Source organism: Ahaetulla prasina, chromosome 10, assembly GCF_028640845.1.
Source record: "Ahaetulla prasina isolate Xishuangbanna chromosome 10, ASM2864084v1, whole genome shotgun sequence".
Classification (NCBI taxonomy): domain Eukaryota; kingdom Metazoa; phylum Chordata; class Lepidosauria; order Squamata; family Colubridae; genus Ahaetulla; species Ahaetulla prasina.
In genome coordinates, this window is record NC_080548.1 from 10,372,035 (window position 1) to 10,399,168 (window position 27,134).

The 27,134-nt window shown below is 45.5% G+C and overlaps 1 protein-coding gene across 6 annotated transcripts in view; it reads right to left on the reverse strand.

Annotated features, from left to right (window-relative positions):
* Window positions 1-25,481, reverse strand: part of MAP7D1 (MAP7 domain containing 1) — an 85,019-nt gene extending 59,538 nt beyond the window's left edge. For 3 of the 6 annotated variants that reach the window (XM_058195418.1, XM_058195417.1, XM_058195414.1), the window contains exon 1: window positions 24,397-25,079. In XM_058195418.1, coding sequence (XP_058051401.1) covers window positions 24,397-24,460 — 64 coding nt within the window. In that variant the 5' untranslated portion in view covers window positions 24,461-25,079. Of the gene's footprint in view, window positions 1-1,297; window positions 1,404-24,396; window positions 25,080-25,311 lie in introns of those variants that run through there. The other 3 variants (XM_058195415.1, XM_058195419.1, XM_058195416.1) reach the window with 3 other exon arrangements.
* Between the last annotated feature and the right edge of the window lie 1,653 nt (window positions 25,482-27,134).

A 27,134-nucleotide genomic window follows, 5' to 3' on the forward strand; every position in this document is an offset into this window, starting at 1 on the left:
GTCCTCTCTTCTCATTATGTGGCCAAAATATTTGAGCTTCAGCTTCTGTCCTTCTAAAAGGTTGGTTTCCTTTCGGATTGACTGATTTGATCTCCTTGCAGTCCCAAGAGACTCTAGTAATTCTTCTTCAACAACTGGACATTAGCTCTCCCTAATTTTCAGCAATCGAAGCTCCGGGAAGGCCCATTGAGCGCCACCTGCTCTTAACTGTAGAAAACCCAAATAAAGCAATGGCGATGGCTGGCTGTCCAGAATGGCTCTTGATCCAGGCAGAAATGATTTCTTGAAATTTTCCACCAAGGTTGTAGGAAGACAAGTCAGAAGGATAATCCTCCCTTCCCCCTTCTCTAGGAGAAGGAGAAATTATTCAAGCAATTCTCATTTGACAATAGGACTGGAAAAATCCTATGAAAGGTTTTGGAATCCAGAGACAATTGGAGAGAAATTTCTCCAATGAAAGAGAGGAGATAAGTGTCCAGGGGAGCAGGCAAGAGATATTATGCACTTCATAATGTAGCTGATGTCATCACGGCTTCAAATGGACATAAAAGATTCATATATACTCCTCAGCTGCCTTGTAACTAAATGAAGTGAGACAATCACACTCACCCATAAATATTTCACCGAGGATTCCTTTTCCTTTGCCAGATATGGTTTTTTTTTTTTAAAAAAATGCTTTCATTTAATTGAATGCCAGTCAAAACAAAAATAATTTGTAGAATTTTTCTGCTCAACTTGGCTCATTTGATCGTTTAGCCATTCTTTCTATGTCAGACAGATTTTCCTTCCAGTTAGATCCTCAATTTCTAACACTCATGGTTGGAAGGACAAGGTACAGGGACACTAGTCTTATGACAGGCAGAGAGGGAGAACACATCTCAATCTCTATTACAGCCCATTTTGGAAGCGTTTTCAAATCCAGATTCAGCCAGAACCTGCTCTTTGCTTTTGATTCTCCAAACTGCTGACAGTGTACATGTTTCCACAGAAGCAGAGATGCCCAAACAGCTTCCTTCTTTGGCATCTGCCAGGCTCCCATTTAATATGCAAAGCACGTGCCACGTCATGTTTGCTAAGCACCTGCTGATAATAGTTTATACTGTATTTGTTTACTTACTGGAGAATTGGATTAGCCAGCTTTCCATGGTATGATTGCAGCATTCCAGTAATCAATCGATCAAACAATAGCAATAGCACTTAAGACTTATATACCGCTTCACAGTGTTCTACAGCCCTCTCTAAGCGGTTTACAGTCATCCTCTTGCCCCACAACAATCTGGATTCTCATTTTACTGACCTCAAAAGGATGGAAAGCCGATTCAACCTTGAACCGCTCAGAATCAAACTCCTGGAATGAGCAGTGAGTTAGCTCTGCAGTACTGCATTCTAACCGCTGCGCCACCATGGCTCATCTAACAAAGTAATAAGTTATTGTATAACAAAGAAGATGTAGTATGGAGGGATGGATCGATATATTGTATCTGATGTATTTTGAACGATTGGTCTTCAACTATAAATAATTAAAATAATAAAGCACTCATTCATGACAGAATTATTTTTTTTAGCTTTTAAAAAAAGAGTAATTTGGAATATGCATAACAATAAGAAAAGTGTAATTGATAAAGACATGTTCACTTTTATTTTAAATATTACATTTGGTGTGGTACATCTTAACTAATAAATTGTTAGGGGATATAGAGGTTTTGTTTTCATGTTATACCTATTAATGTTTCAGAATTATCCTCTGGGTAATAACTACATTAACATAGTAATGAAGGAGGGAATGTTGCCTCCTCGAGGTAGTCCTCGACTTACAGCTATTGGTTTAGTGACCATTTGAAGTTACAACGGCATTGAAAAAAATGACTTTAAACCAGTGTTCGTATTTAAGACTGTTGCAGCATCTCCACAGTCATAAGATCAAAATTTGGATGCCTGGCAACCAACATGTATTTTATGATGACTGTAGCATCCTGGGACCATGAGATCACCATCTGCAACCTTCTCTGCTGGCTTCTAGCAAGCAAAGGCAATGGGGGAAGCTGGATTCACTTAATGACTGCACAGTTCACTTAAAAACTGTGGCCAAAAAAGGTTGTAAAATCAGGAGTGACTCGCTTAACGTCTGCCTTGCTTAGCAATGGAAATTCTGGCCGCACTTGCGATTGTACATCGAATACCATTCTGTTTTTAACAACAACAACAACAACAACAAGAGTTGGAAGAGACCTTGGAGGCCTTTTTGTTCATACATAGTTGTATTTGTTTGCTTCGTTCTGTCATTGTTCTTTTAAGCTTGGCTGATCATTGACCGAATAAATATTATGGATTGTGCAATTAGTGGCAGGCTCACAGGTTTCTTCCTGGATCAATAGCGGTTCTGTTAAGAGCCCACCCCACCCTACCACATGTGATGCTGACTTATATCTGTTGACCTGATGAGGCCTAAGCAGATCAGGCTGTTTTCGTCTTCCTATGTCCCCGTACAGACTCTGGGGGAGTAGGGGGAGGGATCTCCAAACATGCGGAGATGAGCAATCATTTCTAGTCCTTTTCCATTTCCACAGTGGATCAGCTGAAATAAATCGTTCAATGAGCAATGGGGCAGATTTTGGATCTAGTTTTCACCCCCTGGCACCCGCCCCTGTCTTTAGTTTAAAGGGGAAGGGGATATTCTTGGCTAGTGCTGGCTTTCTCTTGGAGAAAAACACCAGATCACTGAAAAGCCCACTGACTCCCAAGCTGGCAAATTGTTTTCCAAGATCACAAGATCGCTTTCAGTTTTCGTTCTGCCCCCCCCCCAACTCCCATGATCCTTCCCAAAGTTTGCATGCAGGGAAGAAGAGGTGGGATGCTGGCCATTCCTCTGCACACACACACCCTCCTCCCGTATGTGCAAGCATGCATAAACACCCAAGCTGCACACAGGCAGCGCGGAACAAAGGCCAAGCCAGGAAGATGGGAGAGGCCCCAAGGGAAAACGGGTGGAGCAGGGCAGCACAGAGATAACACTGCCTGTTGCAGAGCTTCAGAGAACTTCTGGGAAGCCCCCCCCCATTCATAGACTGATGTGGGCAGGAGGTGGCGAGGATAGATAGCATCAGCATCAGGGAGGATAAAAGGTAACGGATTAAAAGCCTTTGGCTTGATAAGACTGGTTTAACACACTGGATTACCTCTAGAACAATAAGATTTGCCGAAAAGACTGGATTAGCTCTATGACACACGATTAATTAAAACCATTTTTTTTTCAAAACAGAAACATCCTAAGAGTGAAGTAATTCAGATCTACATTCAGGCTTTGATCAGGAGGAAGAAAAAACAAGTCCAAAGCCTGAAGAATAAACGAAATGGTTCTTGCCTGGTTCAAACCTCTTAGATTCAACAACCTTTAAGAGGTGCTGGTTGGGGAATTCTGGGAGTTCGAAGTCAACACCTCTTTAAAAAGTGCTAAGCTTGAGAAACACTGCTTAGGGCACCAGATCGCACATCCCTGCCACAGATCACTTGCATATCTAGAAAAGGAAAAACTGGAATTGCAGGAGGAAAGAAGGGGATGTAGGAATTCCCAACTCTGCACCCTCAGCTCTTGGGTTCATGCCGGATGGGGAATTCTAGGAGTTGAAGTCCACACCTCTTAAAGTTGGTGAGGATGAGAGACCCTGGGCTAGCCTTAAGCAGAAAAGTATCTCCAGAGATGGCCAGGGAATTCCTGCTGGAATGTCCCCAATTCAACACCTACCGTGCCCATTTCAAAATGGGTCAGATAGTAAAGCTGTCGTGCAGGTAGGTACACCTTTGCCTGAATCTTTGAGAAACTAACCCTAGCCTCAGTAGGGTGTCTGCAGGATAGAATGAAATAGTCAAATTAGCAGCCACAAGGATGCACATAAAAAAGGATTACAGGTAGTCCTCAATTTACAACCACAATTGAGATTGAGACTTCCCTCGGTAAGAAATACGTTAAGTGAATTGCACCCAATTTTACAAACTTTTTGCCACAGTCATTAAATGAATAGGTGGCTGTTAAGCAAATCCGGCTTCCCCCATTGACTTTGCATGTTGGAAGCCTCCAGGGAAGGTCAAAAATGGTGATCATTTCAACGGTCATATCTGTGAGGACCTGTTGTAAATTTCAGTACTATCGTAAGTTTGAAAGGTCATTAAACAAATGGTCATAAGTCAAGGACCACTTGCATCACCCTGTAAACAGTCTTCATTCAGAATGCCAAGGACTGTTTTCATCTGTCAAGACCCCAGCAAAGATTCTGCACATTATTATAAGCAGCTTTACTACCGTTAGCTTTTTTTAAAACTGACAGTCACACTTAGAATTTCATCCTTAAAAACAATAGAGGGTGGTTTATTTGCATATTAAACAAAGGGGAATAAAGCAGCCACAGAAGTGGGTTCCAACAAACATACTGCAGCACATGGGCATGCAGTGTGCTTGTTTCGAGTGTGCCAAGAGATTTGTGACTTAAGGTTTCTTCTTCTTCTTTTTTGTATTATGCATATTCTGAATTATCCATACATTCCATTAAGTGCATATGTTTTAAAGCATTGAATAACTTCCCTTCAAATCGGGTCTCACGCATTTTGAAATAAGTGTACACAATAAAGAATTTTGTGGTGTGCCACAGGACTGTGGCTGTACTCAATATTGTGCTGCGGATTCAAAAAGCTTCAGAACCACTGATCTGCGGGTTCAAATCCCACCCCCACCGAATTCACAGAATGTTAGAGAGTAGAAGAAGTGCCTTCACCAAAAAGTCAACATCTCGTGATGAGCGAACACAACAAAGAGGAAATTGTGGGTGTGCCAGAATTAGGCAGGGACTTCTTAATCCCCGAAGCTCCCGTTCTGAGCTTATTTCAACACCGATGAATCATGAGACGCCTCCTGCACACTTACAGCATTAACTTCTACCTGGGTTGTGCCTTGTTTCGGATTACCTAGGAGTGGATGCCTTTGCAATAATTGTTTAAAGCAGCACCTCCATCTACAAGATAGGCTCCAAGCATATTTTCTCCACCTTGGCAACTTGAAAATGGATGGATTTCAACTCCTGGAATTCCCCAGCCAGCATCCAAAATGAGGGACTGTCTCTACTTTGTCCTACAGAGCCAGTGGGCTTCATCTCTCATAATCCTAGCCAGAAGTAGCTCTCTAATTGAATTTACAAGCCCAAGAATGAAGACAAAGACAGAGAAGAACCTTAAAAGTACAGTAATTGCATCCAGAAGTGGAGAAATCGTAGGTTCATTTTCCTACAGAGATGGAAAAGCTCATTGAGAAATTTAAGCCCTTTCTCAGCTAGATATGCCAGAGAGCGCTGTTCTAGGACCAAATTCAGTTCGGGAAGAATCTGTGTCCTTTCCACTTTAGTTTGTAGGAAGTTAGCACCCACCCCTTTCCTAGGAAAATGAGATATTTTAGGAAATATTAAAAGGGCAGAATATTTCCCCTAAAAGGGAGGCAGAAACTCAGCCCCCTTCTGCATCTTTCTTATTGGGCCATTAAGGCCTGAGCCAGTCTATTCTACATAACAAAGATCTACCTCCTTCAGGCAGAGCCATAATAGGAATCCCAAAGCCCTTTCATTACATCATCACCCAGCAAGGCTCAACCAAGCTCGGGACTCAAAAACACAACCTACAGAGTTGACCCTGCATGGCCCCGTGAGAGTCTGACAACCAATCAGAATACAAGCTCAAATTCAAAAGCCCAGAGAGGGTATAAAACTCAGGCACTCTCAGCATCTCTTTCCCTTTTTTGTTCTTCACCCAAGATTTTCAAGGCATGTGATCCATTAAAACCATCTTTCCAAGCAGCCACCATGTTTCCAGTGTCTTTCTCCCTACTTGGAACTGAACCAGAAAGATATTTCTTCCAACAAGTTTAAACCCAACCTCCACTTGTATAAAACTTCTAATGTAAGGCATTGCACAGGCATTGTTTGAGTTTCTGTGGAAAGTAGGACTTATGTTTTTTCCAAAGATCAGTCTGGATGGTGCAGCAGTTGTTAAGTATGATTGAAGATTGAAGGGTGTGTTCTAGAACAGGGGTCTCCAACCTTAGTAACTTTAAGGTTTGTGGACTTCAACTCCCAGAGTTCCTCAGCCAGCAAAGCTGGCTGAGGAACTCTGGGAGTTGAAGTCCACAAACCTTAAAGTTACTAAGGTTGGAGACCCCTGTTCTAGTATTAACACACATGGTCATCCAATCCACCACCCCCATGCCCCCAATCAATGGAGGCAGAACCAAGTGGAGCCACACAGGTAGCCCTCAACTTATGACCACCATTGAGCCCGACATTTCTGTCACTAAGCGAGACAGTTGCTAAGTGAGCTTTGCCCCATTTTACGATCTTTCTTGCCACGGTTGTTCAGCGAATCCCTGAAGTTGTTAAATTAGTAACACGGTTGTTTTAAGTGAACCTGGCTACCCCACTGACTTTGCTTGTCCGAAGGTCTCAGAAGGGGATCACATGACACCAGGACACTGCAACCGCCATAGCCATGAGTCAGTCGCCAGGCATCTGAATTTTAATCACGTGACCATGGAGATGTTGAAATGGCCCTAAGTGTGAAAAACAGCCAGAAGTCACATTTTTTAATGCTGTTTAATTCTGAACGGTCCCTAAATGAACAGTTGGAAATCAAGGGCTACCTGTATACCTGTTGTGTCTTGCCCGCCCTCAGAGCAGCCGGGGCCTTCTTACCTGCTCCCCAACACTGAGGAATGTATGCCTTCCGGCCCAAGTCCTGGCTCCATGCCCCCACAAACTGCAGAAGAAGGAGCATCTCCCTGCCCCAGCCCTGACTCCATGCCCAGGCAAACGGAGCAGCTAGACCCTCCCCTCATCCACAGCAGGTGAGCCTGAGGAGGTTTACTCCCAAGAACAGCTGATTGGAGTGACCTCGCATCAGAAGATTGGAGGCGGAGGCAACAGAGGGAAGGAGGGGCAGGCCTTAATGAGTGCTGAGTCATGGAGCCACACCCCATGGCCTATATAAAGGAGCTACTTTCTGGCAGTCTCTGAGTCAGGCAAAAGTCGAACTTATCTTGCTGAAGTCACTTACTGGTCTCCTGCCTGCTCTGAGGACTTTGCTAGGACTTTGGGCAGAGCTGCAGAGGCAAGCCTGATTCAGATTTCCTGGACCCAGCCGTCAGCGGAGGAGTGGGACACGACAATACCCTTTTGTCAGAAGTGGTATTCAGCAGGTTCTGACCAGTTCTGGAGAACCGGTAACGGAAATTTTGAGTAGTTTGGAGAACCGGTAAATACCACCTCTATTCCCCCATCTATTCTCTGCCTCCCGAGTCCTAGCTGATCGGGTGGAAATGGGGATTTTGCAGTAACCTTCCCCTGAAGTGGGTGGGAATGGAGATTTTACAGTATCCTTCCCCTGCCATGCCCACCAAGCCACGGCCACCAAGCCATGCCACGCCCACAGGACCGGTAGTAAAAAAAATGTGGATCCCATCATTGCCTTTCGTGATTTGGGCTCTGACAGCTTCTACTGCCATAGTCCCATAAGGCAGTGTTTCTCAACCTTGACAGGAGGTTCTGTGGACTTCGACTCCCAGAATTCTATGCTAGCTGGGGAATTCTGGGAGTTGAAGTCCCACGGGTTCTCAAGTTGCCAAGGTTAAAAAAAATTGCCGTAAGACATTCCTGTTCACAGCAGATGCAGGGCTGGTTCAGTTTCCACTTTTCAGCTGTTCACTTGCGGATTCAGAAACAAAAGGAAGCTTTCAGCGAACAACAGGCAGCCGGTTAAAATGGAGGCATTAGAAAGGGAGGCTGCAGCCAACTTTAAGAGACTCCCAGGATTTCCAGAAAGGGGAGTAGGGATGGGGAAGAGACACAAAACTCCAAGGAGGAAAAAGTGGAAGAGAATAGTCTGGCATTCCACAGTGCCAATGTTTTATTGCAATTCCTACTTGATGGAACCGAATGCGTTGCCCAATTTTTCTTGGCTCTGTATCTCCTACCTTTTCTAAAATTAGCACCTGGCTTTTCTATCACAAGGACTACCACCATTTTCTGCAAAATTCCACAAATACTGACGTTTGTGGCAGCCAGTGATGCGGGAATAGATTACATACAGGCAAGGGTGGGCTTCAAAAAGTTTAGCAAGGGGTTGTCTGCCCGGTTGCTGGGTGGGTGTGACCATGGTGGGTGTGGCCTAGTCAGCCTCCTGCACCATGGCGAGGGATGAAGGCATTTTTGCCCTCCCCAGGCTCCGGAGAATTTCCTTGTACTTCCAGGAGGGCAAAAACGGCTTCCCTAGGCTCCGGAGGCCCTCCGGAAACAGGCCCGTTTCTGGCCTTCGCAAACTTCTGGTAGGCCCGTTTTTCACGCTCCCCGAGCTTCCGCGCATACCCTGCACTTACCTGCATCCAAAACGGGCTGCGTGAGGACTCTTGGGAGGGATGAGGGGTGGGCGGGTCCAGCCAGGAGTGGGATTTGGGGGTTCTCCAAACTGCACAGAATCTTAGCTAGAGGTTCTTCCGAACCCCTGTGAACCCACAGCAGCCCAACCCTGCATACAGGTAGTCCTCGACTTATAACTATAAAGTGGATCGCCATGAGACCTGACCCGTTTTCACCACAGTAGATTGGAAAGGCATGAATTGGAAAATAATGATTGAAATTTGAATATAATATATATATATTATCTAATTCTGGTGTGCCAATCATTTCAACTTCCAGTTAGAACTGTTTTCACCCCAACAGCTCATCTGAAGAACCAGAAACTTGAAAACCCAATTCTGAGCTAGCTTTCTCCTCCTCCCTCTCCACTGTTTTTCCTTGTATGCAACGTATTTTGGATCACAAGCTTGGGATCTGTTGATATTTTAAAGCTGCTGCAGAAAAACTTTTATGGCTTTAGGGAGGGATGAAATGCATCTGCTTTAAACTAATAAAAGAAAAACATGTTAACACTGCTTAGCTAGCTGTTCTGGTAGAGGAAGCATCTTCAAGGCCTCCGCTCCTCTTGGGGGTTTGTTATCTTTAAAATGGACTTCGCATGGATACTGCATCCTGACTTTTCATATGACTGTGGGAGAGCAAATAAGTGCAGCTGCCACACCAAGAAACTTTCTCTGTCCATAAATGCAGAATTATTCAGAATGAAGAACAGAAGGAGTTGAAGTTATTCATCTGATTCTTGACAGGGGTCTGCAAACTTGGCTCTTTTAAGACTTGTGGACTTCAACTCCCAGAGTTTGGGAGTTGAAGTCCACAAGTCTTAAAAGAGCCAGGTTTGCAGATCCCTGTCCTAAAAGTCTTTTTTCCTTTTTGTTTTGTTTGCACAGAACTAACACAAATGTATGTTTGTTTGCACAGAACTAACACAAATGCACAAATACACAAATACAAATGCAATCGCACCATTGCATGCACACACCCTTTATAAAATGGTTGCTAAATAAACCAATTTTTAGGATCAGCATAATATTCCAAACTAGACATGAGCAGCATCCCAAACCCTCTCCCATCTCATGTTTGAATGACAGAAGCCACAATGTACCCAGCATCGCTACACCTGTAGAAAAGGGCTTGCACAAGGACACCACAAATTGCTTGTGTCACTCTGACACACACACAAACACACCCCGCAGACATTACTGTAAGCAGGTCAGGTTCATATGAGATGACGAGCTACCAAAACAAACTATCCCGGTTTAAGATTAACCGGGTTTAGCAGACGATGCAGATAGAACCGGTTCAGAATGCTCCTATGGGGGAAACGGAGTCAGAGCAAAACCTAATGAGGGGGAAAATTTTGGTTTGATCTTATCCACGTGGCATGACACACAATTTAGCCAGCATCTGCTAAGCTTTGGGTCTTCTTAACATATCCAGCCAGACTTCACTCACTGGTCCCTCCAATCGGTTCTCCCTATAATTAGAGCCAAGACTATGGGAGATTTAAAAAATAAATAAAAATCCCAACAGCTGAGTCAGCAACAGCTACAGCTCTCTCATAGGCTGTCCCTGATCGAGAAGGTGGGCAGCTTTCTGGGTCCCTGGTGTCTTTTCCTGTCTGCTCCGCCCCTCCTCCAATTACAGGGCAAGGCTGGCCGCGGCCAAGAGACAGGGACTTAAGTGTGGGTTTGGCCAAACCGCAGCCCCGTCTTGCTGTCCATAAAATCCTGCTAGCAGGGCAAAGACAGGGTGGTTGGAAAGGGTGCTGGCTGGCAGAGTGTGAGATGGAGCAGCAGAAACAGCAGCGTCCAAGAAGATGCTGGCCATCGTGTCAATCCCACTGTCTCCTTTTCTCCTGCTTTGCTCTGTGGATGTTGGATACACAGTGCTGAGTGTTTCTAAGCATACTGGAGGGTGATGAGCTGGGAAGCCAGAGGCAGGCCCCTCCGTGCATTCTTGAGTCAGTTTCATGGGGAAAACGGGCGTTCCAAAGTGGGTCACCAGGAACCTCTTATTAACCACAGCCACTGTCTCTCGCTCATTCACGACTCCATTCTCTCTCTCTCTTATATAACTTTTATTACAGAACTTCTTTAAAAAAAGAATAAAAACAATTCTAATTTTGAAAGAATAAAAATAAGGAAGGAAAGAAAAAGTGCAAAGGAAGAAAAAGGGGAGGGGAGGAAGGAAAAAGAAAAGGGAGGGAGGAAGGAAGGAAGGAAGGAAGGAAGGAAGGAAGGAAAAAGAAAAGATTGGGAAGGGAAGGAAAAGCAAAGATTATAAAGACGTAATTTCTGATTTTCTAAACTGCAGTTAAAAGTATATTTATATTTTTCCCTCTCTCTCTAAGGTTACAACTTAACTTCCTTCTTTCCATTTCCTGCTTTTTCTAGTCATCAGACCCATATGGAATCACCAAGTTCATTTTTTTTCTTATTTCAGCAAAAAGTCCCTAAATAGTTTCAGGCCACTAATAAATGTAGTTATTGTCCTTTCTCTAATCAAGTCAATTTCACCACCGCTGCTAATTTTGTCCTCTTCACCAGCCAGGTATTTGAGACTCCTTACACTGACATGCATATAATAATCCATTCTCTCCTAACCAGGAGAACTAGAAGGTAGGAACCTTGCTCCCCCCCCCACCTCTTTTTAAAAAAAAATAATGTAGGAGTGGGCCCATCCATCCCAAAGCTACAGCAGAAAAGCCTGGCATCGCATTTTCATGGAGCCGCTGCCAAAGGGCAGCCATGCCATCTGCTCCCATTTGGGAGATGGAGATGTGCAAAGAGGAACACAAGAACCTTAAAATGTTCACTTACAAGGGGGCTGCGGAGTCTCCCAGGTAGAGAGAGACAACAGCTGCAGCTTCAGTGTCCAGAGTTAGGGAACACCTTAGCCTCAAAATATGGAGAATTACAGTCCTGGTGGGAAAGGCCACACCAGAAGCAGCTGTTTGCAGACCCCTTGCTCTAACTACTGATGTTCTCCTAGTTTCCATGGCCCAGAATGGGACTGAAGTTTTGCTCCATGGAAGAGGAAGAAGAAAGTAACAACAAAGAGACAAAAGAGAAACAAGTTGCTTTTCAAGAAGCATTTCCTGCAGTTTTACCAACAATGCCCCCTGATAATCTCTTCCTAATTTTGTTTGGGTGCCATGCAGGGCCAGATAAGGACTGAAAGGCACTTGAGTGGAAGCCCTCAAGGGGTTGCAGGTGACAGAAATGCATTCCTACAATACCTAATAACTAGAGGTTGAGACAGGAAGCAGGAAAGATGGTTGCATTCTTCTGCATGAAGGCTGCCCCAACAGGGTGACCAATGTCCCCAGCCTGGTGGCTTGTATACAATAATTAACCAGCAGGAAGTTGGTTTGGAGGCCTGAGCTTCATAGGACATCTGCCTGAAGGAGGCCAGACGCAGCAGGGAAGGACTCCTGGGACAGAAGCAGGAAAAGCTGAGGGGGGAGAGGGCAGCCCCAGGATGGGACAAGCCAGAGGAAATAGGCTTGTCTGCTTTTCCTCCAGGTTGGGAACAGGTCCAAGGAAGGCCGTCAACGCATTATTTCGAAGATTCCAGGAAGCACCATCCCGGTTCTTCTTTTCAACAAAGTCTAGGAGCTACGTCAGCAAACCTCATACCAGGCCAGATGTGGGAAAACCAAAAGGCATTTCAGTCGATGAATTTGCAGTGCAGAGTTTTAAAGCAGAGTTTTTAAAAAGTCAGACTAGACTGCCTTATCTGTATTATGGCCTTCCAAAATCAAAATGAGATAATGCTATGTTTATTTAATGCAACATAACCTTTAATGCTCCTCGGTTAAGAAGCAAATAGGCTCAACTGAAAAATATTCCCTCCGGGTTTGGTCAAAGAAGTCAAAATGAGGGCTACAAATAATGCAATCAAAGGTTGGTGTGTGTTTTTTTATGTACAGCGTATCCCATCCCTGGGTGAATCGAGGGGTCTTAAGGCAGTCTGAGGCATTTATCAATAATGTTTTACCTGCAACAGCTCATTCTCCTAGCCCAGGGGTCTGCAAACTTGGCTCTTTTTTAAGATTTGTGGACTTCAACTCCCAGAGTTCCTCAGCCAGCTGGATAGATCTCTCTCTCTCTCTCAGACACACACACATTCCTACACTGCCCATCTCACAGTTGAAGTCAACACATCTTAGAATTGTCACAGTTAAGAAAGACTGCCTGGTATCAACTATGGAAGGAGGAAGGCAGTCTGTGTACAGACCTATGTTTGATCAGGGCTTTGCAAATATTTGTTGAGGTTGCCGGGGTAAATGAAGGAGGATGGCTACAGTGCTGCAGCTCAGCCACAGAACTGTCCTGAAATTTGCAATTCCTGAGAGAATGGGGTGACCCTTCTCCAAAATACAGAGGGGTGGGGGCATGGGAACAAGAGGTGCCATTTTCCAGTCTAGGGAAAAAAGGGGGTTCAACTCCCTTCACTAGAAACTGGATTCTGGAAATGTTCAGGAAACCAGTGAGGTTTATATTAAAGGTAGTCCTCAACTTATGACTGTAATGGAGTCTGCCCATTATGACTGTAAGTCGTGACGGTTATAAAGGGAGCCACACATGAAGACTGACCCATTTGACCAACTTTTTTGGGGGGGGGGGCAGTCATTAAGTAAGTCAATTGTTTGCTATGAAGCAGTTTGGCTGAAAACCAGAAACAAATGCCAATTTTCTGCTAAAACTTCTTACAACATTGTCAGGTGAACACAGGACACAGCAAATGGTCATTAATAATATAATATAACAACAGAGTTGGAAGGGACCTTGGAGGCCTTCTAGTCCAACCCCCTGCCCAAGCAGTAAACCCTACACCATCTCAGTCAGATGGTTATCCAACATTTTCTTAAAAGTTTCCAGTGTTGGAGCATTCACAACTTCTGCAGGCAAGTCGTTCCACTTATTAATTGTTCTAACTGTCAGGAAATTTCTCCATAGTTCTAAGTTGCTTTTTTCCTTGATCAGTTTCCACCCATTGCTTCTTGTTCTACCTTCAGGTGCTTTGGAGAACAGCCCGACTCCCTCTTCTTTGTGGCAACCCCTGAGATATTGGAACACTGCTAATGCAGGCCAGTTGCTGAGCACCCGAAATGTGATCACATAACTGTGGGGAAGGGACATGCGGATGTTGGAAGTGTGAATCCAGGTCCTATGTAGCTTTTTCAGAGTCCATCCTGACTTCAACTGGTCGTAAGTGAAGAACTATCTCTTTAGGGCAGGGGTGTCCAAACATGGCAACTTTAAGACTTGTGGACTTCAACTCCCAGCAAAGCTGACTGAGGAATTCTGGGAGTTGAAGTCCACAAGTCTTAAAGTTGCCAAGTTTGGACACCCCTGGTTTAGATTATACTTGCTAGGTTTGCAAGGAACGTAATTATGCATGCTTTGTGAACACAGCCATTGGCAGGGAAAGTGCAGGCCTCCAAATATTGGGCTACAAGCCCTATCAACATGGAAGAATGTGGAGATGCGAGTTTGTGGAAGCTTTGGTTAGTGTCTTCTAGAGGTTGAAAGGGTTTCATTCTTTCACAATGTACTCGGAGATGCCAAATTTGAATCCTGTTTCTTCTTGGAATGATGTGCTGCAGCCTCTCAGCCAACATCTTCCCACATTTTGGGATTTCTCTTCAGCAGTTCCCACCTCTAATCAAAGGCCCCACCTCAACCTGGTCAGGGCTACCTCCAAACCTGATTAGCCTCTCCAAGAACCCCTTGCTCAGTGGCCCTGATCCCACCCACCCCCCATGAGTCTTGATGCTGATGTTGGCTTCTCCATCTGTCTGCTTCCTAAACAAGGAAAACTCAAGATTAATCAATAAAGGAGAATATTCGTAGCTCAGGGTTGAAATGAGGGCTCCTCTGAGCTTGCTTGTTTTTCTGCAGACGTTTCTTGATGAATGAAACGACATGATGAATGAAACGTCTGGAGGAAAACAAGCAAGCTCAGAGAGCACCGAGGACCCCTCAAGATTAATCAACTGCCCCGCAAGGCCAGCAGATCAGTAAGTCAGCAAGCACGGAGCTTTGATTACTCAACCATGAAACTAACTCAACCAAAGCTGCCTCTGGATCCTTTCCCGGGTATCTGCAAGCCACAGTTGGAACCACCAGCTTTTTTGCAACACTGCACCAGGGCCAGCCAAAGGGAGGATCCTGCCCTGTTTGTCTCCTGTTCCACGCAACCACGCAAGGAGCCGCAAAGCTGAAGCTGAAGCCACATCTTTCTGGCAGAGCTGCTGGGTGGAGCTCCCAGACCACGTGCAGAGTCAGTCCAATCTTAGGTAAACTATAATTATGCTGGGAGTGGGGAGGCCAGTTTAATGCCATTCCTGGCTGGTCCTGGCTTTCCTAGGCGGTTTGCAAATAAGGGGAGGGCAGGGGACATCCCCCCACCATGCAGAGACCTTTCCCTTTGCATCAGAGGTGGGAAGCTGGGAGCTTTTTGTGACCAGAAAAATAAGCTTTTCCAATACCAGGTGGGAGAAGCCGGGGATGCAGCCTAGCACTGGAGAAGACAGAACAAACATATTTTTCTCTGGTTATTGAGGAGTTAAGGAAACCGACTGCCCAGGGGTGAAATCCAGCAGGTTTTAACAGGTTCTGACGAACCGGTAGCGGAAATTTTGAGTAGTCCTGAGAATCGGCAAATGCCACCTCTGGCTGGCCCCAGAGTGGGGTGGGAATGGAGATTTTGCAGTATTATTTTATTTATTTATTTATTTGTTTGTTTGTTTGTTTGTTTGCATTTATATCCCGCCCTTCTCCGAAGACTCAGGGCGGCTTACACTATGTCAAGCAATAGTCTTCATCCATTTGTATATTATGTACAAAGTCAACTTATTGCCCCCAACAATCTTGGTCCTCATTTTACCTCCCTTATAAAGGATGGAAGGCTGAGTCAACCTTGGGCCTGGTGGGGCTTGAACCTGCAGTAATTGCAATTGTATAGTAATTGTATCCTCCCCCTGCCACGCCCACCAAGCCACGCCCACAGAACCGGTAGGGAAAATTTTGGGATTTCACTCCTGCGACTGATGCTTCGAGATCTAAAGCAGGGGTCTCCAACCTTGTCAACTTTAAGACTTGTGGACGTCAACTCTCAGAATTCCTCAGCCAGCAAAGCTGGCTGAGGAATTCTGGGAGTTGAAGTCCACAAGTCTTAAAGTTGACAAGGTTGGAGACCTCTGCTCTAAAGAAATTCATTTGCCCTGTGATTTTTGCAAAGGGGAGGGGGGGGAGAAATGGCCCTATTAAGAAGATTGGGGCTTAGGGGCCAAAGACCCAGCTCTGTACTCTCTGCTGAAAATAGGCATTTTCTAACAGACTTCCAGCATTTCTGCAATGCCAACCTTGGAGAGGCATAAAATAGTCCCAGGAGTCCAAACAGAGCAGTCAAACCCTCCAAGGCTACTTTATATGGTCAGGCTCTTTGTCCACCTGATCTAAAGAGAAGCAGTGGGTAAACAGGGGAGATGCTAAGACCTGGGCCTTCCATAGAACTTTGCAAATTATGCAGGCACAGCAGCATTTGAACCAAATACTTGGTCTGGTTACTGAATTAGGTTATTTCCTGGATTCACACCTTACGTTGACCTATAAACATACTAGACAAGTAGCCCGGGAACTCAACTGCTACATCTAAACGGTGTTTTTCAAACTCTGGCAAGCCATGCTGACTGGGGAATTCTGGGAGTTGAAGTCCACACCTCTGAAAGCTGCCAAAACATCAGCCTATGGCTTCCCTATAGGAAAAGGATTCTACTTTTGAGGACAGAGCAGAAATTCTTTGTCATGAAAGTTCCCAGCTATGATTGTCAACACTGCCACATTGGCCTGGAAATGAGCAGAAGACAACCTTCAACCTCATTCAATGATGGGGAGTGTTATTGACTTATCTCCAATTTAATAGTGGAGGTCAGTTTCGCTATCATTTTTTATGGGTTGGAAGGGATTTCTAAAACCGTCTAGTTTTAGCCTTAACAAGTAGACCAGACAGGTAACGTGGTCAGATCAGTGGTGGGTTTCAAATTTTTTTACTACCGGTTCTGTGGGTGTGGTTTGGTGGGCGGGGCAGGGGAAGGATACTGTAAAATCTCCATTCCCTCCCCAATCCAGGGGAAGATTACTGCGAAATCCCCATTTCCTCCCCATCAGCTGGGACTCAAAGGCAGAGAAAGATGGTCAGAATTTTTTACTACCGGTTCTGTGGGTGTGGTTTGGTGGGCGGGGCAGGGGAAGGATACTGTAAAATCTCCATTCCCTCCCCAATCCAGGGGAAGATTACTGCGAAATCCCCATTTCCTCCCCATCAGCTGGGACTCAAAAGGCAGAGAAAAGATGGTCAGAATTTTTACTACCGGTTCTCTGAACTACTCAAAATTTCTGCTACCGGTTCTCCAGAACCGGTCAGAACCTGCTGAAACCCACCTCTGGATCAGATGATAATTCTACTTTATTGTAAGGCTACTTTTACAAAACCTTGCAGGTTTGAAAGTACAAATCTTCTACTGTCTCCTTTATAGTCTGAGAAACTAGGGAGGGTCCCTTATGTACCTCTTCCTCAGCCCATTATGTAGCTAACGATTACACCTTATCTGACCATTCCCTAGGCAGCATTTCTTTGTCCCATCTCCCAAGGTCTTCCTCAGATACCATTGCATCTAATCTAACACCCTCCTTAGTGCAGGAATTTGCCACTGTAACTCCCTGACAGATGGCAGCCACCCTGTATTTCTATACCGCCAACCTATTAATCCACTATCTCCACTGTAGTCCACTTCATCACGGAACAGCCTTAACCATTAGGAAATTATTCCGGATGTCCACTCAAAATCTCCTTCCTTGTTGTTGTTTCTTCTGTCTTCAATTCGACATCAGCTATCTGAAGACAATTATCTTCTCCATATCTGAAATACCTGAAAACAAGGTGAAAGACCTTGGAGTATTCATATCCAATGACCTAAGTGCCAAGGCCCACTGCAACTACATCGCAAAAAAAGGCATTAAGAGTTGTAAACCTAATCTTATGTAGCTTCTTCTCCAGAAACACTACGCTACTAACCAGAGCTTACAAAACATTTGCTAGACCAATTCTTGAATACAGCTTGCCTGTCTGGAACCCATATCACATTTCAGACATCAATACAATTGAACGTGTCCAGAAATATTTTACAAGAAGAGTTATCCACTCTTCTGAATATAACAAAATACCTTATGCCACCAGACTTGAAATCTTGGGTTTAGAAAATTTAGAACTCTGCTGCCTTCGACAGGACCTGTGTTTAACTCATAGAATCATCTATTGCAATATCCTTCCTGCTGAAGACTACTTCAGCTTCAATCACAACAATACAAAAGCAAACAATAGATTTAAACTTAATGTTAACCGCTTCAATCTTGATTGTAGAAAATAATGACTTCAGTAACAGAGTTGTTAATGCTTGGAATACACTACCTGACTCTGTGGTCTCTTCCCAAAATCCCCAAAACTTCAACCAAAACCTGTCTACTATTGACCTCACCCCTTTCCTAAGAGGTCTATAAGGGGCATGCATAAGAGCACAAACGTGCCTACCGTTCCTGTCCTACTGTTTCCTTTCATTATATCCAATTTATATAATTATTACATGCTTATATTCATATATATGCTTATATGTTATATAGTTGCTTCATGCTTATGCTTATGTATGCTGTTATGACAAATAAAATTTAAAAAAAATTACTCGGTGTCCCCCATCGTCTTCACTTCTTTAAGTTAATTGCATCCAACACTTCCAACCATTCCTCACATCTTGTTCCTTCTTGAGCCTTTTTCCAAACAAATGAATCTTTATCAATGTCCCTTCAGAAGACACCCCAACCCTCAGTAGCACAAGGAATGTGCCCAAGCATGAACAACATGTCCCTGCCACAACTCACATGGCTTTTTATGTTGCATGAATCCAGACGCTATTCATCGAATTATGATTACATCAAATCTTTGCTTAATACAACGTGTTAAACCAAACATGTTTTTGTACTTTAACATCAAATGAGCTGTTTATCTACTAAGCAAAAGTGTACCATTTCATGTAACACTGAACAATAAGCCACATTAATCAACCGCAATGGCCAGATGTAGACAACATGCTAAATTTAAACCAAATAAACCATACTATGCCTCAAGGCAGTTATTCCCAACTTGTGATTCCTGGTGAACCATAAGCGCTTTATCTGGCAAATAGCAGAAAAAGGCTATGTAACTAGAATAGATCAAAGGAACATGATAAATGAAGTATTTTCTCAGTGAGAAATAATAAGTAATTATTAGAAGGATGATTGGTGAAGATGATGAAACTTGTGGAGATGGCTAAATTAACCTCTTTAAGTAGAGAAAAATTAATAGCTGATAAATGCATTTATAGCCGATTGGAAAATCCTTATAGACTTTTTTTGCATACAATGGAAACAAAATGCACTTTAGGATTTGCGGTTTTGATGTTTAGGGGAAAAAACCTGGATAATAGAAAACTGTGAATTTTCATTTGTAAACAAACAGTAGTACGGGATAATTTTGTAATTGTGCTTATATTTGCTGCAAAGGAAATTGGAAGCTTTTTCCTTCCAATTCTCTTTATTAGTTGATCTTAGTTTTTATGCACAGCCAGTTTGGTTTAGTGGCTGAGGCTCCAGGCCAGAAACTGGGAGACGGTAAATTCTAGTCCTGCCTTAGGCATGAGAACCAACTAGATGACTTTGGGCCAGTGCCTCTCTCTCTCAGCTCAACCCACCTCTCAGGGTTGTTGTTGTGGGGAGAATAGGAGAAGGAAGAAACATTAGGCATGTTCACTGCCTTGAGTTCTTTATAAAAAATAACAAAGCTGGGACAAAAATAAATAATGTCCGAAACATTACAAAACCTTCGATGAAAATTTATTTTTTAAGAAAAGACATGGGAAAGAACTCTCTCTCGAATGGCCCTTGACAAACGCTCGAGCTCCATCTTCAGAGGGCAAGTTTGAAATGTTTCAGATGCCTTGTTGAGATGGCAATTGCAGCAAAACCTTGTAACAACCATCTCATGGTTCTTATCGAAAGAGCAAATGGGGCGGGTCTGCCCAAGTCTGATAGACAACTCTTCCCACACCATTCCAGCCACAGCAGTTGCAGGCAACTCTCACCCAACACGTTGCTTGGAAGGTCATGCGCTGGGGCAATGCTCCAAGAAGTCCCTTCAAGGGCATAGCTCTCATCACAGGACACTTGACAGAGGCTTAAATTAGCATCGAGGGACCCTCCTATCCAATTTATTTATTCATTGACACAATTTATACGGTTGCCCATCTCACAAGAAGCGACTCTGGGTGATGTAGAGCAGGGGTCTCCAACCTTGGCAACCTTAAGCCTGGAGGACTTCAACTCCCAGAATGCCCCAGCCAGCTTTGCTGGCTGGGGAATTCTGGAAGTTGAAGTCCCCCAGGCTTAAAGTTGCTAAGGTTGGAGACCCCTGATGTAGAGTAAAAACGACGAGACTAGTGCTCAACCTGTAAACAATAACGGAGCCTGCCTAAAAACCGCAACTGATTTTATGACCTTTTCATGCCCTAATCATCAAGCAAATAGTTAAGTGGATGCTGCAGTCATTAAGTGAACTAATAGTTCACTATCCTCTTTTTTTAACAAAAAAGTTTTATTAAATATACAATTTAAAACATTAAACACGGTGCAACTTGTCTGGTAGATACTTTTCTAACACTTTTTCTTTTGTGTAAATTACAATAAAAAATCATGCTTATCCCATATATACTTTTTGTACATTCAATCACATTCCAGTTACATACATATTCCCTTCATATCTATTCAAATCCTGTTTATACCTATCTAATATTTCTTATAATATTTTATTTGGTTTTTTCCCCCTATTCTTCACTTTGTTTCTGATTCTCTATCCCTACATTCCTCCTTTTCTATTCCAGGTTACATAGAATTCTGATTTATCTTTAAACTAATAGTTCACTATCAATGTAGTTTTGCTGAAAACCTGAAGGAAGACCTGGTTTTCAGCAAAACCGTCTTAAAATGTGGCCATATGATGGTGGGCCATAAAGGTGCCATGTTGCCAAGTACTCAAAGTTTAATCACTGGATGGTGGAAGAAAGCTGACCATTGGAACTTTGAATCCGTCTGATAAATCCCCATTTTAGGTCAGTCATAACTTCAAATTGTCGCTAAGTGACAGGTCTTAAGTCAAGGGCTAACTGTAAATATGTCAAAGTTATTTTTTTTTTTAAAAAAAGGCAAACCCAAGAGTTTTGATCAGCAATGGAGCCAAACTCAACCTCAAGTTCACCAAGTTTGATGACACAGCCAGGTATCCAAGGACTTCAGGAAAAGAAGGCAGAACAGAACTAGCTACACTCACTTCAGAGGGTTTTCTACAACTCTCAGACCTTTGCAAATCTCTTCAGTGCCCCCCACTCCAGCCCCCAAGTCAAGTTTGGACAGAAACATCCATTCAGAGCAGTGTTTTGTTTACACCACACAAGTAAGGAAAACCACCGCTTTTTCACTTGCTCATCCGGAAACATCTGCACAGACGGGGACCACACCTGGAGCTAAGCCATGGTTGGTTGAATGATGGTTTATTGAATTGACTAGATGAGCAGAACAGGCCAAACCATCTGCTCTGCTTTGTACAATAGTTGCAACCTCCAGCATGTTAAGACCAAAGCAAAAGCAGGACTCAGCCACAAATGTGGCTCAGCATATGGCGTGAGAAATCCTGGAATATTGGGAGCTTGACCAGTAAGTCAGTTGTCTTAGATCAGTTCCTCCTCACCTGGCCCTCTCCAGATGCATTGGCCTTTCAGTCCCACAACTACTATCCAGAAAAGCATCTGAAGGCCAACTTGTCTGAAAGACAGCAGGCTGGAGAAAAGAAGATCAAGATGGTTAATCCTGCATCTTGGTTGAAAGATTTTTCACACCTCGGTGGCCTCTCTTGGCGGCCTCTCTTGGGCTCATTTGTGACCTCTCTGCATTTCTTTACAGTCTAGTCCAGGGGTCTGCAAACTTGACTCTTTTAAGACTTGTGGACTTCAACTTCCAGAGTTTCTCAGCCAGCAAAGCTGGCTGAGGAACTCTGGGAGTTGAAGTCCACAAGTCTTCAAAGAGCAAAGCTGGCTGAGGAACTCTGGGAGTTGAAGTCCACAAGTCTTAAAAGAGCCACGTTTGCAGACCCCTGGTCTAGTCCAACAAGCTTCCTTAGTCAGGCATTCCTACACACCTTTAGATTTCTCCTAAACCTTCTGTCTACAAGTATCTCATCTCGGGGTCATGAGATTCATCTTTCCTTCCTTGCTCCACTTTAGGTCTCCTCCTCTTTGGAAAAATCAACCAACACCCACAAATAAGCCCAATGTAGACCCTCCACATGAGCTGGCTGGCTTCCAGGCATGTTGTAGGAGACTCATATGCTGGACTCCCTCCTTGTCTTCTTAACCCACAGGCTGAAGGCCACTTTTCCCACCCTGGAGAAACCCTGACCTCACTCGAGGAAAATTAAGGGGGTTATAGTCAGAACAGGAGGGAGCTGCTGTGGATTATGGGTCCTTGGCCACCAACTCCCTGGTCACAATATCAAGCACCTATATCAAACCTTTTTAGGAAGGAGAAGAAAAATATTGTCTCCAATTCTAACTGATGGAAGTCCTATCATCATCCTGGTGGTGCATAAACATGGGTGGATTTCAACTGAAGGTCAGGCATCCAATGGATAACTAACCCAAAGGAACAAACCCACATGGCCTTGCCTTAACGTGCATCATTACACCAAGGAGAGGAATTATGTCATGTCATTTGCACAGTGACATCATGAGCGCAGATGACATCATCCCGGCTTCTCACAGTCGGCAACTCATACCCTGCATAGACGGGATGAATAATTTTCGGAGAGGGAAGGCTAATCAAATCACTTGGTGTTTTATAGAACGTTATGCACAGCACGTATTATGCGCATAATAAATTGATCTGTGACCTAACTGAATGAGCCAGGCCTACGCAACATACTGTACCAAGCCACACCAAAACTACCCAAGGGTAAAATTAAACTCTGCACGTTGCACACATTAAAGTTTATAACTGACCTAATTAAGAGTGTTGTATGGATACATCCTGCACTTCTTTTTTTCATTATTTGAAATCTCATCCCTCTTATTTTATCCCCTCTTATTCTTCAAGCAGCCGTGAGTTTCACCTCAACTTATGTACTTGGAAAGGCAATGTCATGGTCCGCATTAAAACTCAGGAAAGGAAGGGCCAATTACGATGGCCCCATCTTTGTGGAGGAATGCAGAAGTTGGCTCTTTGAAACCAACTGCAAAAATGGAATCCTGAGACTCAAATGACCAGCCTATGTTGAAGTATCACTCAAGATAAAAGGTGCCCCACCCAGCATTCTCTAAATGGGTTTTTTCAAAGTTGTTTCATGTCCAAAGTCCCTGGTGATTATAGCTACCAGGGTTTGGGAAACTTCCCCACACGGAAAAAAAAGCAGAAATCTTGAGCAATGTTCAAGATTTAGGGTATAGGGTAGAGTGATCCTATACCCCCTCCCACCCCAACATTCAAGCTATGGAGTATAGGGTAAAGTGATCCTATACCCCTCTCCCACCTGACTTATATCAAGCATATTTAAGAAGGAGAAGAAAAATATTGTCTACAATTCTGACTGATGGAAATCCTATCATCACCCTAGTGGTGCCAGACTACAAATAGGCCATCTTGAAGATGGGTAGACTTCAACTCCCAGAATTCCCCAGCCAGCCTTGCTGGGCCATACAATATTTTGGAGAACCAAAGATTCTGATTCTTGCTGGGCCAAGAATCAGAATCTGCAGAGGCAAAGCTCTTAATAGGGGACAGGCCCAGCTGGTCAGATGAATGGGAGAAAGGGAATAAATTTTTTTGTATGGCAGATTAAGAGAGCCTTCATCCATCCGTGAAGTGGTGGCCGGGGCCTCAACTTTCTTTCCCCTTTGTGCAGCAGGGATGCTGGACCGCAGGCCGGCCTCAACCCCCTCCCCTCCCCTCCCCCCCTTCTTTCCAGGAAGGCCAAGCCCTCCCCTCCTGCAGACCCCATTCAAGACCAGCCTCAGTAGAACTTTGGGGGGCTAGCAACTGTCCTCTTGAGGAGGGAGGGACTCTCCCTCGCCCGCCCACCCACCCACCCACCCAAGGTCAGAAAGAAAAACCAGGCAGGTGGTCTTTCCTTCAATCCCCAAGCAGCTGTCGGGAAGATGCCAGTTCTGGGTTGGGGAGGAAGTGGGATGGTTATTTATAAACCCCCAATCCAGGGCAGGCTGCAGGGCTCCCTCCCCGCCCCTTCCCCCTCCCCTTTCTCCAGGCTGGGTCTGAGACCCTGGAAAGAAGTTGGGCCGGGGTGGGGGCTGCTTTATCTGTGCCCCTTCCTAGAAAATGTCCCTAGGGAGGGAGCTGTCCCAGCTCCAAGAATTAGCAAAGGCCAAGGTGGGGGGGAGGGAAATCGGGCTCTGTGTCCTTCCTCCCACCTTTAGATCTTAGTGTCCGTCCCCACCTCCAAAACACACACACACACACACACACACCCAACCGCCGGTCCCGCAAAGAAACCAGCCTTTCCCACTCCCCATCGCGCCCCTCCCTTTGCAAGCAGCGGCAGAGGGTCCCGTTCAGACGGAAAGGGGGGAGGGAGGGCGGCCGAGGTCCCACCGGCAGATCCCCCACCCCACCCTCCCCACGCCCTCTTTTCCGCCCGCGCAGATCGAGACAAAAATCTTTCTCTCCCTCCCCACCCCCCGTTCTTCCTCATCCCTTGATGCCCCCCCCCCAAAAAAAATCCTTTGCAACAGCAGCAGCATCTTCTTCTCCTCCTCCTCCGAAGCGGGACTTGGCCGCCCTCGCAACATATTTACCTCCCCGCTCGCCCGGCTGTTGCTTCCCGCCGGGGGCCTTGGGCTGCTCGGCGCTCTTCTCCATCCTGGATCGTGGGAGGGAGGGGAGGAAGAGGAAGAGGAAGGGGGCGGGTGGGGGCCTGGTCTCGCGGCGGCGGCGGCGGCGTCCCCCCCTCTCCCTCTCTGGCTGTCTGGCTGGCTCGCTCGGGTCTGGTTGAAGGCTCTCCTTCCGCGATCCTCTGGCTTTCCGATCCGGGGGAGGCTGGAATCAAATCAGGGACGATCTTTTCTCGGAAACGGGGCTGGTGGGGGTGGGGAGAAGTGGAAGTCGGGGAGGAGGAGGAGGAAGATTTTCCAAAGAATTCAGACAATCCTCCAGCCTCGCTCTTCCTCTTTTGGCATCGCGGGCGGCTGGTGCGCAGAGAGGGGAACCCGGGCGAACTTGGTCGAAAGCGAGGCGGTGGGCGGGCGGCAGGCAAAGCACAAAGCCGGGGATATGAGGGAGGGACGCCCCCTTCACCCCCCCCCCAACTCCGGGGGGCGGCGGGAAAAATTCCTTTGTACGGTGATTATTATTTTTTTTCCTCCCACCATCCAATATTGCTGGATCGGGAAGGAGGGGGAGGAGAAAAGGGGTGGGGTGGGGAGGGGGTCCTTTACCCAGGCGGCTGGAAGTAAAAAAAAAAGAGAAAGAGATTTTTTAAAAAAAGAAAAGAAAGAAAGAAAGAAAGGAGGGGGGGCCACCCAGCAATAAATCCAGCCCTGCTCGGCCAGCAGCTGATTCTGCAAAATGACCAAAGCGAGAATCTCAACTATTGTACATCCACAGTCTGGCCTCTGAAGCTGGGCGCTACCAAGCGAGGGGGGGGGAGAGAGAGTCCTGGTTTCCCCCCCCCTCCCGCTAAGAACCGCGGACCTTTCGGGTTATCGACCTACACAGCGGAGGCCGGGAAGAGCGTTCCGCGCTCTCGCAGGCTCCGGTTCCCGGAGGAAGGAGAGAGAAAGAGAAGGAGAAAGCTTCTACTCGGGCTCGCCACGCGGCACCCCTCCGGTCGCCGCCGCCTCTTGGTCGCGCCCGGGGAAGCGTGTTGAGACCGTGTTGGGAAAGTTCAGATTAGATTCCTCGCCCGGCAGCTGAATTGGGTGACTCATTTCGCCGGGGAAGCGGGCGGGGGCGGGAAGAGGGCTGGGGTGAGATGGGAGGGGGGGATTTCCAAGGCTGGACGAAGGAGGCGGTGATTTGCAAGGATAAGGGGGTGGGGGAGCGAAGACATCTACGGTTTAAAAAATGTATTATTCATCAGCTGCTCCAATGCAGAAGGGCTCCTGGTCTCCGGAGCTACAGGCGATCTGACGTTGGAATGGGTTGTTAACGGATTAATGGAGTTGGAAGGGACCTTGGAGGTCATCTAGTCCAGGGCTCTCCAACCTTGCCAACTTTAAGCCTGGAGGACTTCAACTCCCAGAATTCCCCAGCCAGCTTTGCTTATAGGTCATCTAATTCTAGGGCTCTCCAACCTTGCCAACTTTAAGCCTTGTAGGTCCTCTAGTCCAGGGCTCTCCAACCTTGCCAACTTTAAGCCTGGATGACTCAAACTCCCAGAATTCCCCAGCCAGCTTTGCTTATAGGTCATCTAATTCTAGGGCTCTCCAACCTTGCCAACTTTAAGCCTTGTAGATCATCTAGTTCAGGGTTCTCCAGCCTTGCCAACTTTAAGCCTGGACAACTCAAACTCCCAGAATTCCCCAGCCAGCTTTGTTTGTAGGTCATCTAGTCCAGGGCTCTCCAACCTTGCCAACTTTAAGCGTGGAGGACTTCAACTCCCAGAATTCCCCAGCCAGCTTTGCTTGTAGGTCATCTAATTCTAGAGCTCTCCAACCTTGTCAACTTTAAGCCTGGACGACTCAAACTCCCAGAATTCCCCAGTCAGCTTTGCTGGCTGGGGAATTCTGGGAGTTGAAGTCCTCCAGGCTTAAAGTTGGCAAAGTTGGAGACCCCCTGATCTAGTCCATACACACACACACATCCCAAGCAGGAGACCCTGCACCATTTCTGGCAGATAGCTGTCCACTCTCTTTTTGAAAGCCTCCAGTAGTGAAGCTCCCGCAACTTCCAAAGGCAACTCCTGTTCCATCAGTTGATTGTTCTCACTGTCAGAAAATTTCTCCTTATTTCTAGGTTGAATCTCTCCTTGATCAGTTTCCATCCATTGTTCCTTGTCTGGCCTTCGGGTGCCTTGGAAAATAGCTTGACCTTTTCGTCTTTGTGGCAGCCCCTCAAATATTGGAAGACAGCTATCATGTCTCCCCGGCCCCTCTCTTCACTAGACTAGCCAGTCTAGTGTCCAGCCCCCTAATCATCTTGGTTGCTCTTCTCTGCGTCTCAACATCTTTTTTTATAGTGTGGTGACAAAAAAAAAGGAGGGGGGTTGTTGTCCTCTGTCCGAGCCTTCATCCTGGTTGGACGAATGATGGGGAAGGGGTGTCACCTCAGGATCCTTGAGCCAGGCATCTGTAGTTACATGCCCCCAACTTTTTCTTGCTTTTGCAACCTTCTGACAAGCAAAGTCAATGGGGAAACTAGATTTGTTTCACAGCCATGTCACTAATTTAACAACTGCATTGATTCACTTAACCACCATGGCAAGGAAGGTTGTAAAATGGGACAAAATTAACTTGAGAAACGTCTCACTTAACAGCAGAAATGTTGAGCTCAGTTGTGGTTATAAGTCAAGGACTACCTGGTATTTCTCTTTCTA